This window comes from Colias eurytheme, chromosome 8, assembly GCF_061535395.1.
Source record: "Colias eurytheme isolate Ceu_HAF_F1 chromosome 8, ilColEury1 Martin Lab GWU primary, whole genome shotgun sequence".
Classification (NCBI taxonomy): domain Eukaryota; kingdom Metazoa; phylum Arthropoda; class Insecta; order Lepidoptera; family Pieridae; genus Colias; species Colias eurytheme.
The window spans coordinates 9,978,936-9,992,640 of NC_142987.1; the positions used below are offsets into that span (position 1 = coordinate 9,978,936).

Sequence of the window (13,705 nt, forward strand, 5' to 3'; positions counted from 1 at the left end):
TGCAGATGATTTCGATTATTTCGATGTATGTTACTGCATTGTATTTTTGTAATATATTATTTAGTAGGTACTATTAAAAACTTAAAATCATCTTTATTTAGTTATTTTGTCGCTTATTCCCGCTTCATTCAAGATTCTATAGGTACCTAATAAAACATCGATATTGAAGACAAAATTATTTAAATTATATCGTCATAGTTTATGTCCCAAAAGACCAACTTCATAGATTTTTATCCTTCAGCCTAGACTCACATTAATTGACACATCAAAATCCATTTACCTCTCCTATTAATAAACATTATTTTCAATCAAAATATACACATCAACAAACATAAAAAATACCCTTCCAAACTGTTGCCATATAAAATGATTATTGCCAGTTGTAAAAAACCTTTTAAAAACATAATCGTACGAATGCACGAGTCGAGTTGGCAATCTATTTTGGTTGTCCCTTGGGATAGACCTTAATTACGGCTGTCTCGAACCCCAGGCGACTCCCGCGCATCGTGCCAGATTACGGTTTAATGCGTTTTTAGATGTGGTAACCCTTATAAATTTTGTACGTCGTTTATGTAGAGAATATGCGTGTATGAATATAAAAACAAGTTCTATATAAAGATAAGTGTTTTTCATTTATTTAGATGTACAAGTAGGTACATGATTTCGCTTTCCCAACAAATTTTAAAATTTTAAATAGAAAACAACTGAATTCTTCTGAATACCTACGCGTATGTTCTAATTTGTTTTTTCATATGATCAATATACGTCAGTCGTCACGTTTCAGGTGTTTACTACGAAGAAAAAAACTATTTATTTTGTTAAGAAACAATCTTATAATAATATGTATAATTGAAATTTGTATTGCATGAAGCTATTTACGTGGGAATTAGTATTATATTTTGTGGCGTAATAACATAATTTAGCCTTTTAAATTTGATTTGCAGTAGATAATCTGCTTTAGAACAATCTACAATGGCTCAGTCACGTTTCGTTGATTAACTTTAAAAAGTATCCTGTTACATCATTTAGATAAGAATCGCAGTAAATACGTGCTATAAACAAATTATAGAGTAATGTGACGGTAGATAGCTATAGCATGCTATAGCTGTAGGTAATTTTAATATACCTAAAGAAGACCTAAAGAAAGAAATTGTAGGCCCTGCCTACTCGATGTTTCAAAATGCAAAATTATATAGGTATAATTATAAATATTTTAATTAAATTTGAAACACGAATTAATAATAAATAATAATAATTAATTTAATTTAGCGGCTTTCACCGACTCCGCCCGGGAATAGAATAAACATAGATATTATTATAATATGAAATTACAATCAAATGTTACTCAGGAATACATATACATAGCTTAATTCTCAAAATTAAGTAATTATTATTAATGTTTATAAATTCTTATCTCTTTGACGGATAAAACAACATACAAAAAAAAGCTCATCTTTATAAACATGAGTGAAGATAACGTATCTCAATACTATATGTGCATAAAGAACAAGGAGTTAACACATTATATTCTTCAGTAACAGAGAGCCTGTTCTCCACGTCGCTGTCGACGTTCGGCGTGCCCACGCCGCCGCCCAACTCCCCCTACTCGCCGCTGCAGCTGGAACTGCTCAACTGCAACCGGCTGCTGCTTGCTGATAAGTATGTTGTTTTACGTACAGTTCGATTCAAACTTAATGGCGGTTCGGAAGTTAGCTGCGAATGCATGTGCGCGCAGATCCGTCCCTAAACGTCCGTCCCGCTGAAAGCTAAAATTGTTTTCTGCGCATCAGATCGTTCGATGTTCCGAGCCGCCATTAAGTTTGAATCGTACTTTAGATATTTTGCTAATTGACGTCTTACCTATAGTTGCTAAAGGAGATGTTGTGGAAAGTGTCGTATTGTTGAATGCTTACGTAGCTAAAAAGATAAAGTTTTTGAATTACACACAGCAATATTTGATATTGGTTGGTAAAGTAACTACATATAATTTATAAGAAGATGACGATGATAGTTGTTAGAAAGACTGACTAGATAGCTATCTCGAGCACCCTGCAACGAAATTCATGTAGGTAATAATATTTTCGTCATTAATTTATACTTTTAAGGTGATTGCAACGATCTGTTCCCAGCCAATATCCCGCTAGATGGCGCTGAATTCTACATTTCTAGTTTATTTGAGTTTTTGCGTAATTGGAATAGTCATCAAACCTAGGAATAGTCATGGCGGTTACTGAATATTATATTTTATTGAAATATGTTATATCATTGCCTTAAAATCCACCCAATTCGGTAAAATTATGCGTTTTAACATCTGTCATTGCATACAGGGTCGTTTACACACACAGACGTATACAAAAATGATAAAGATTTAACTCTAGATGGCGTGAATGTAAAGCGCGTCACACACGGTGAAGATACTACCTATAATATTTTATCTAATCTAGTAATATTTTATATTACAGTATCTTAAGGTATCCGGTATCAGCGTTCTGACCATCATTTTTCTTTTTTCGCTGTAGAACCGCCATCCTGTTACAAATGACCCACAAAGGAGAATGACCACGGGTGGTATCGGTAAAATTTTAGTTGTGCCACGTATTCGTTATATTGTTAATTCCTATTTGTATTTATAATGATCATATGTATCAATATTAAGTCTTAATTAAACCGGATAAATTGAAATAATAGTAAAAGTAAAAGTTTTTCTTTTGAAACATGTATGAACTTTCGCATTAGTAGGAAGTAGGATTGTTATAAAAATAAAAGTTATATTTGTTGGCGTAAACTATTTTATTGTAATTTTGGGAAATAAATAATGTCAAAATTGATTACCTACAATAAAACGCAGTTTTATTTTATTACCTACATTACACTATTGTTTTTTTTTTATCAAAACATGTATTTGAAGTAGCAAATATGATATTATGCTGATCCAAGCATTTTCACTCAAAACTAATATCACTAATGATTTGTAAAAGTAAATTATTTCAAAATACATTTCATAACCAACAAGTAAGAATAATTATTCATACAACAACAAATCAAAAACACTATTTACTATGGAAAAAAAACCAGGAAGGTGAAAAACATATTTACGATTTCGATGCACTCGACTTTTAGTAAAATAATAGGTAAAAATATTATTATGGTTTTGATCACAGACATATCTGTGGTTTTGATTTCAGCTACTAGTATCAGAAAGCTGCGTGTTCAATGCACGTCGGGGTCCCACAACTGTGGAGGAAGGAAGGTATTACCTCCATCGAATAAGTGAAGTTTCTCGACATACTCGATTTGCCGGCCGGCCTCAATGAAGATTGTCCAAAAGTTGTATATGTGCTCTGTAACGAAAAAATTTCGCTAGCGCGATTCAGAGTGAGGTGTCGTACAATATACCTAATGAAGTTTTTCATCTTTTTATTTTACTGCAAATACAAAATAAAAATTAAACAATGGTAATGTAAATTCTAAACAAACTACTACCAAAATACAATTAGAACAAAAATCATTTGACTTGTTTATTTCACCCAGAGGCCAGAGGCGGCTCGTGACAAAATTGTATAGGTGTTCACTTGAAATAAAACAACGAAAATACAATAGCGTTCGGGATGATTTATTACAAAAAAATGAGCACCATATTTTATAAATGTCTATAACACTAAAAATTACAAAGTACAGGCTATTTCAAAACGAATTCAATGACTAGGTATCAATAATTAGTAAATCACCGAATTTGCATTCGCGAGCGTAGGTATCCATAGTGTTTGTCACTGACGGTCACTGACCTCTATAACTTATAGTTATAGAGGTCAGTGGTGTTTGTTGTGTAAACATGTATGTATTTGAGTAGTTAGTAGCATATTATATTCTGAATTTCTGATCCATGCCTATTCACTCAAAACTAATAACACTAATGATTTGTAACAGTAAATTATTTCAATAGGTAGGTATTTGAACATTTCCCAACAAGACGTAAGAATAATTATTCGTAGGTATACAAGATACAATAACAAATCTAATACACTATTTATTATTTTATTATTTACTAGCGGTCCGCCCCGGCTTCGCCCGTGGTACATGTTTACGTTTTCTCTCCATAAGAAGTAATAGCTAGAGAGCTAGCGCAAAGCTACCTGTATGTATTTGACCAGACCTGGATTTTTGTGTGTTGATTCCCCTATACCTACTATACATGAGATGAGGAGTCACTGAGCCCAGAGTGGTGGACGGGGCGCGCGCTTAGGTAAGACAGGTGGAAATTTTTGGCGAACTTTGAAACCATTTGACCACGTCTGCCATTTTGATATTTGAAAATAGATTATTATTACTATCGGAAAATAACAATGGCAGACCATTATCACGCGGATAACATTCTGGCAGACACTTATGAAAGTGCTGAAAAAAATACAATTTTGAAAGTATTTGACCAGATCTGCCATTCATATATTTTATTTATTAGGGTCTTAAAAACTTATTTTCGAAACGGCAGACATTTTCATTGCGTACAGACTTCAGCAGACAACAAAACTTTACAGACTTCAGCAGTCAACAAGACTTAGCTTCTACATGGTCAGATGTATATATGTATTACGTTCCCTGACCTTACATCAATGATTTACTTTATTAATGTTTTTATGGTCATTTACATTTAATTTTGAAAACTATGGAATAAAATTTATAAATTTGATGATACAAAACTAAATATACATTTGTAAAGAATCTCAAATATAAAGTTGTGTTGCAAATAACAAATCATCATTTAAATATTTAGTTTATTTCTTTATTTAAGAAACAATTAACAATTACAAAACAACATAAAAAAACACGCATGCATTTATTGAAATGTTCATTCATCATCATTATCGTATGGCGTTGTGTGACTCGTCTTCATAATCCATTGAATCGGATTCTGTAAAAGTAAAACGTAAATTATATAATAAAAGAAATGAGTCATTATAAACTTACCTAGTAAGGCAATGCCTTTGATGTCGCACGATGCCGCCGCGCCGCCAGTGTAGGTACTTCTGCTGCTACATGAAAATATGCTAGGGTTGCAACAAATGGGAAATAAAACAATTGTGATTATTACTATTATGATGTAATCATTTATTCATATTATGTACATTCAAAACAATTGCTATTATTAAATCTGATGTAATTATTTTTTCATAAATATATAATTATTATTAATTACATAATATATTGCACTGTGAAATATTTACGTATCACTTTATTTTTGATGTTCTTAATTGTCTTTTATAAAATTTAAGTGACGCATTCGCATTGGGATCAACAATCCGATAAGAAAAGAATGGAGACAACATATACATAGCTTTGATTTCAATTCTACAGATACAAAATATACAATCTATCTAAAATGATACAACGGATGTTTCCTGCGTTTTCTCGTCAAAATACCGAAACAACGTAATTATTGTATAGTAGTTGGGCGTGAAAGTAAAAAAACAAATGAAAAGTGTTTTCCATATGATTATTTATTAAATTTACGCGATTAAGAATAATTTCAACGATACAATTTAGTAACCGAGAATTCAGAGGATTAAAGAAAATACCTGCCTGATCATTTTATCAAACTCTAAAAGAATTATGGTTATTTCGCATCACTCGGTTTATTAGTTTGGTAATAATTATTAAAGGTAGTTACAACCCTAGCCATTGAGTCGAACGGTAGGCAACACAATATCGACTTTGTGCGGGTACATATGGTACATTTCTTCTTGCTGTGAAGCGTAATTATTATTATTAAGATTTTTTAGGCTATTTTGAATCAGCTGTTCTAATTTAATTCTAGAAATTTATTAAAACGTGATTTTTTTAAAAGTATATTATGAGTTTATAAATACCTCAACCAATAGTTATTGTGTCCTATCCTCATTTCTTTATATCTTGGTAGGTAGTTAACTAAAGTGTTAAATTTACATAACCTCAACAACAACATTTACACTGCCACTGCACTAAAACTAAACTAACTAGCTCTCTAGCTATAAGAACCATCCTCGTACTTCAAGGGATATAATAAAAAAAGAATTATCGAAATCGGTTCAGCCGTTCTCGAGTTATGCGCTTACCAACACATTTTGCGATTCATTTTTATATATAAGACTAGCGGTCCGCCCCGGCTTCGCCCGTGGTACATGTTTACGTTTTCTCTACATAAGAACCATCCTCGTACTTCAAGGAATATAATAAAAAAAGAATTATCGAAATCGGTTCAGCCGTTCTCGAGTTATGCGCTTACCAACACATTTTGCGATTCATTTTTATATATAAGATAAGATTATGTGAAAATAACCAGGAAGGTGAAAAACATATTTACGAAAACATAGTAACATAATATGGCTGTCGCTACAATAATTATATTTCAATTTTATCTTTTTATACCTAGTAGAACTGGCCGACGAATAAAAAAAATCGTATTAGAATAAATACAATAAATTACGGAACAAAAAAAGGATTGTAACTGAATTAGGTATGTTTGTTTCTGGGCGCACCGTTTTCGACGACGCGACGCGCGACGTAAGCGTATAGGTATAGGTACCTACTTTGCTAAAACAAACTAATAAAATTGTGTGTCTGTCTGAAAATTCGGAAAAGCATATTTTGCAAGTTTGTAATTACTTTGATAGTTTACCGATTTATAATAATTGTAATTGTAATTGTATAATATATAATTTGCAATGTGGTGAAATTTCATAAAAATCACGGGCCAATTTTTTGTTTTGAATCCCACCGAAAATATAATTGCGTTATTAGAATAATTAATTACTATACCTACCCACGATCAATTATTACAATATAGTCTCAAATGCATACTAGAGAAATATTGCAATTTGATTCAATTAAAATGCATAGCATACAAAAATAAATTCACAACACAAGAAATTCCGCGCGCAAATCATAGCGCGTGTCAATGAAATCAAGAATGTTTTATATCAAGCCGACGCGGACGACGACGCGACGCCGAACAAAAGTACCTACGACGGACGACCACGCTTCGAGTTGCCAAACAACATGAGTAATAAATTGTTTACAAAAAAAACAAGTTTTCCATTTTTCTGTATGAGTAGACAGAACTTCAAAACGCCACCTGCTACGGTTTATATTATGAACGATTGTTATAAAAATAAAAGTTATATTTGTTGGTGTAAACTATTTTATTGATCAATAATTTTGGAATTTAAAATTGTCAACATTGATTACAATAAAACGCAGTTTTATTTTATTACACTATTGTTTTTTTTATCAAAACATGTATTTGAAGTACCATATAATATTATGCTGATCCAAGCATTTTCACTCAAAACTTATATCACTAATGATTTGTAAAAGTAAATTATTTCAATATACATTTCATAACCAACATGTAAGAATAATTATTATTATTCCTACCTACAACAACAAACCTAAAACACTATTTACTATGGGAAAATAACCAGGAAGGTGAAAAACATATTATTATTTACGATTTCGACGCACTCGACTTTTAGTAAAATATAGTAGGTAAACATAATACCTATTATGGTTTTGATTTTTGCTACTAGTATAAGAAAACTGCGTGTTCAAACTACTTGTTTGTCTGTCTGAAAATTCGGAAGTACTTTGGTAGTTTACCGATTTATAATAATATTGTATATATCGTTGTTTAAAAAATATTCAAACACAATAAAATATGATATACTGATTTATCACTGGTTTCAGTGATGAACTGATGAGTCAATTATAGCCACTATACTTTCGTCATACGTGTGTATGATTGATGTGATTTGCAACGTGGTGATATTTCAGAAAAATCACGGGTCAAATTGTCCCACCGAAAATATAACTGCGTTATAAGAATAACTATACCTACGATAAATTATACATAATACAATATAGTCTCAAATGCATACTAGTGAAATATTTTATTTGAATCAATAAAATAAAAAAATAAATAAAAAATAATAATAATACAAAAATAAATTCACAACACAAGAAAATCCGCGCGCAAATCATAGCGCGTGACAATGAAATCAAGAACTTTCGAGCCGACGCGGACGACGAAGGAGCCTAACAAAAGTACCTACAATCATAGGCGGCTCGTGACAAAATTGTATGGCCGTGTTCACTTGAAATAAAACAACGAAAATAGGTACCTACAATAGCGTTAGCAGTACAAAAAAAAAATGAGCACCACATTATAAATGTCTATTTATACACTAAAAATTATAGAGTATTTCAAAACGAATTCAATTATTATTTAGCAATAATTAGAAAATCCCCGAATTTGCATTCGTGATCGTATTCATAGTGTTTGTCTACACTAATATTATAAAGAGGAAAACTTTGTTTGTTTGTTTGATTGTAATGAATAGGCTCATAAACTACTGGACATTTTACCAATGTTTGCAAGTTTGTGATTACTTTGATAGTTTACCGATTTATAATAATTGTATACTTATATCATTGTTTAAAAATATTCAAACACAATATGATATAGGTACTGATTTATCACTGGTTTCAGTGATGAACTGATGAGTCAATGTTAGCCACAATACTAATCACTTTCGTCATACATGTGTATGAACTATGATTGATGTGATTTGCAATGTGGTGAAATTTCATAAAAATCACGGGCCAATTTTTTGTTTTGAATCCCACCGAAAATACATATATTACTAATTGCGTTATTAGAATAATTAATTACTATACCCACGATCAATTATTACAATTTACAATATAGTCTCAAATGCATACTAGAGAAACATTGCAATTTGAATCAATTAAAATGCATAGCATACAAAAATAAATTCACAACACAAGAAATTCCGCGCGCAAATCATAGCGCGTGTCAATGAAATCAAGAATGTAATTTTATATCAAGCCGACGAGCGACGACGCCGAACTAAAGTACCTACAGTACCATTTACCTTCAGTGTACAATACAGTTTACAGACCTACGACGGACGAACAATAATGAGTAATAAATAAAAAAAAACATAGTTTCTAAGGTCATTAGTTTTATTTTATTTTATTGTTATTTTCTTTGAACGATTGGAAATGAAATTACTCAATTTTTACACAGAACTTTGATTTATTAGAATTATGCTCATTATAAGCTCATTATGCATAAGATAACGAACGCGAATGCACGACATCTAGCGCGTCAATGTCTAAACATCGCCTTTCGTTTAGACATTGACGCGCTAGATCTGTAATAAGTATATAGTCTATGCGCTAGATGTCGTGCTTTATGTCGTGTTTCGCTTGGCAAAAGTCACGCACACTACTGTAGAAGTGTCAAATTTTTCCGGTATTTTACTGTTGTTTTTCTAAGTAAATATTGTAAATTATTGATTAAAAAGGTCGAACGCGCACACATTTCATTATAGAGAAGTGATAAAATGATTAGTTTTAAAGAAATAGTGTCTGTGTTAAGTGTTTAGAGGTAATCAAAAATGTATGGAGGGACGGTCGGAACATCAACCTTAATTATTTACAATAGCCGTTTACCTATTCTACGTTATTTAGTTAAAGATCTAAAACTGATCCAGTTATTCTAAATAAACGCTGTAGTTATGTGCCCCAGAGTTTAAGATTAATTAACAAATAAAATAAAAATATATTTTAATTTATTTATATTTACAACAGGGACAGCAGCAAGATGGAAGAGGCTAAAATGGGAAAAGCATGTATGCCCGAATCACTCTGCTGCCCTGATCAACGTCAGTTAATTGAAGGCGTCAATATGATGCAGCCCTTGACAATCAAAACCGAACAAGCAAAGCGGACGTGCAATACTTGTCTCACCAATTCTCCTAAGAAGGTATGTTATCATAATACTTTGGTAAAGTAATAAAAATGTAAGGGGATTGATAATTTTGATCCAGTGTTACCGACAACTACTTATTGGATGCTTTGTTATATTTAGAGAGAATCATACATCCTAATTTGAATTTATAGATTAAATGGAATTAAATAAGAAAATAGCTAGTATTATTATTAATTCCTGTAGGGAAGAGAAGGAAATTAAAGTAATTGTTTACCGAAGGCACGAAAAAAATTAAGAAAGAATTACTAGGTAATTATTATGTTCAGGTTATACACACCGACGGTGGGTGCAGTCGAACAAACCCCGTAACCTGGCTGGGTGTTACCGGCCAGAATGTCGTGCAGGTGAAGCGCGAGCCGCAGCACGTGCACGTGTCCGAGCTCGTCGCCGTGAAGCTCGAGCAGGCGTCGCCGGGCAACAAGCCGGAACAACCGCCCACTATACCGGTCTCGTTGAACAACGGTGAGTTATGCGTGGTTATGCGCTCCTAGTCGCTGCGGATTTACAGAAATCTCTAACTGCTTCTCTAGTCCTTAGTGCGAGCGAGACTTGTTTAATTTTAAGACATTTTAATTATAAATAAAACTTAAATATAATTAATGTTATCTCTCATCTAGTTCCGTTTATAATCACGATCATTAGCATATTAATTAACGTTATCTTAATTATGGCAATAATCTAACAGCGTTTTTTGTTTGACAACCCGTTTGTTGCACTTCATTATTTTCCAGTCATTTTTAAAGACACGTCTAATTATAACTTCCTGTGTGATCACTGATTACTATTAGTATTACATATACATATAATTAGACATCGGATTATATGCACTAACAAAATGCCAAAATATGCATGCAAATATGCACTAATAAAGGCCGAAATATGCACTAAAAACGACTGATATGCCTAAAATATGCACAATACAAAATAAAAAAACCTTAATTATTTTTATATATTTAAATCAAAGATTGTACAAAAACAGTTAAATTTTCTTGAAATTAAGTATAGTTTTTGTGTCAATATACAATTAAGCATTTTTACCAAATTTTCGAGCGCAAATTTGTGACGTTTGTCACCTGCGAGCCCAGTGTGCCACCTTAGACCTTCTCGGGCTAAATCTAGCCCTTTTTTGGAATTCAACCCGTGTTTTAAGTTTTTAGCCCCAAAAGGGTAATTAATCTAGCCCTATTTTGAATTGCTCAAAAATTTACTAAAAATGGAGCCCATTTTGTAATTTTTTGCCATTTTACCATGCCAAAATAGGGTTTGTTTACTCGCTGAGCGTTCTGATTGGCTAATAAAGGTTAGTCGACCAATCAAAACTCCCGCTACTTAACGAAATATGCACGATTGGTGAAAAAGGCTAAAATATGCACTAACGCCGTAATTAGAGAGTTTTATGCATTTGCATATTTGCATATGCAAATGCATATAATCCGATGTCTACATATAATAAACATAATATCATAATATTTTAGTCATGTACCTAATATTTAGCCTACCTTTATTAACACGTTTTTTTAATCTCCATAAATAAAAATAAATGGTTATAATAAGTTCGTGAGATCGTTATTTAAAATAGCAACAGAAACTGGTTTTAATTGCGTAACGCTCTTTATATCTTATGTTCTTCTGGTATAATGAAAACTACAGTATTTCGCATATTATCAGGGTGAAGGTTGATAACGAGGTTACAAATTAACTAGGTATCTAACTGTATTCGATCTGACTGGACTATTTTCATTCTAAAACTCTGAAGCTCTTTTTAACTCATGAGCTCCCAGTGGGTGTACCGTACAAATAACGGTTCAGTTAACTTTACAATTACGTCATTCCTGTAATGTCAATCGTCCAAGGACGTTTTTGTAACTTTTGTGAGCTCGTTGACTGTTGTTGTTGTGTTAGTTATACCTAGATATTATTATGTAGGTATCTATATTATACAAGAAAGTTTAAAATAAAAATAAAAAAACATTTATTTATATTATTATGTATAAAATATTGCTTATAATTTAAATGTCGAATAGTAAAGAATGGCAATTGCCCATAGCTGTTGGCTGAATTTTGTTAACAGTTTGCTATAAGTTATAACATCTTCTGCTATTTCATTATTGCCTGGTATTATTCGTATTGCGATGATGCAACATTTACGAAGAAATATGGTTGATTTTTTGCACGCCATAAGCGAAGCGTTGAGGTGGGTACTACTGTCACTTCGCGCAAAACATCTGATTTTTCAAACTTAAAATGTCTTTATGTATCATACATTGCACTTGTAAGATAATACATACACACACATATTAAGAAAAAACACTATTTTTAACGTTCATGATATTTTTGATGTCATTTTTGTTATTTAAACTAGTTAAAAAACAGTTTAAAAAAGTTCTGTCTTGGACGTCCGTGTGTCTGTATGTGCGGATCCTTTTTCTTGTTAACACGATAGCGACCGAAATACTTTACTAATCGAGTCTTTTTTTTTCTCTTACGCTTGAGTATGCTCAGGAATAGAACCCTTTCATTTTTCAGGGTCTGATTCGATGTGGTTTAATTGTTATTAAATAAACAAAAATAATAATTAAGAATATTTATTAAAAAAAAATTATGAGGCGTGCACTTTTGGATTTTCCAAATTATTTTAGGTTGCGCTTATTGGCCGGAATGTGAAAAAAAATTTTCAATGATAAATAAATAAGTACTTAAAATATTTTTTGATGAAATTATTTGTTTATTTATTTAATTCATAACAATATTATGTAAAATCAGGTCATATCGATAATATTATTTTGTTTTAGGATCCATTCCCGTGGGAATAGCGGTTGCGAGGCAACGAGTTGGTGATGCTGGCCTCCTCGCTGCGCTGTCTCAAAAAGACAACCAACGGCTTCACGATTTAGGTAAATTTTGTTTTTATTTTATTTCCTTACTAGACTTTTTCACAGAACTAAAAGCAATTCTAAGAAATAAGCATCAGTTTTTATTATTGAAAAACGAACATGTAATCGCTAATTGTGTGATTGCGAAGTCCGTGAAATACTTGATTCGTGACGGATGTTATCAATAGTTGCGTCAGAGATACGATAAACTCTTCGATGCTTCTGAGTGCCTAGTAGCACTATGTATTTACAACGGTGCAATATTAAATAAAAAATAATGACGACACTCGGCTTTCATTTTTTGTTTATTTATTTAACACTTAGTTAACGTTAAGAAACGCTCTATAGTAGAAGAAGCACGATTTAATTTTTAATCGTGCTTCTGTATTTTTTAAATGTTGATTTAATAATAATTAGGTGGCTAGGCTAGTAATAATTATTATGAAAACAAATCATCACACTACATAATAAGAATATGGCAGCTAATATTTGCATGCTTGTGAGTTGTGACTTGTGACGAAGCGTCCGCATTGCGATGCCGTTCATAACTAAACAGCATAAGTAATAAAATTGCTGACATATTAAAAAAGGGATTCATTTTAATCGCTTCATTCCTATATGCTGGGGTTGAAAGTTAAAAATATTTAATTTAACTAGAACAACAAACAAAGAACTTAAAAATACCCTGTAAAGTAATTTTTTTAAAATTTCCCATTAAAGTTTAAAGGCACTTTATTATAAAGTTGATGAGAAAGGATTACCTATTTCATCACCAATTATTTAACTATTTTATCTTGAATTAAAGTTGACTCACTAAATCGTTAAAACGCATGAAATATGTTCCATACTTATGTAATTGTGGTTTTCCTCCACCGTTCGTAGAAGCGTGTTAATTTGTAGTTGAAATGCATAGTTATATCTGGCCTTTGAGATTTATGGCCAAGAGCGATTCGCATCCGACAATTATATGCTAATCACTGTAGCTAGTGTGCCTATAATTACA

At 31.9% G+C, this 13,705-nt stretch overlaps 1 protein-coding gene across 1 annotated transcript in view; it reads left to right on the forward strand.

Annotated features, from left to right (window-relative positions):
• wge (BAH domain and coiled-coil containing protein winged eye) overlaps positions 1 to 13,705 on the forward strand; it is a 90,078-nt gene that overhangs the window by 52,040 nt on the left and 24,333 nt on the right. Inside the window, exons 4-7 of the mRNA XM_090104926.1 lie at positions 1,536 to 1,659; positions 9,649 to 9,823; positions 10,096 to 10,291; positions 12,622 to 12,723. Of these exons, the coding sequence (XP_089961052.1) occupies positions 1,536 to 1,659; positions 9,649 to 9,823; positions 10,096 to 10,291; positions 12,622 to 12,723 (597 nt within the window). The remainder of the gene's footprint in view (positions 1 to 1,535; positions 1,660 to 9,648; positions 9,824 to 10,095; positions 10,292 to 12,621; positions 12,724 to 13,705) is intronic.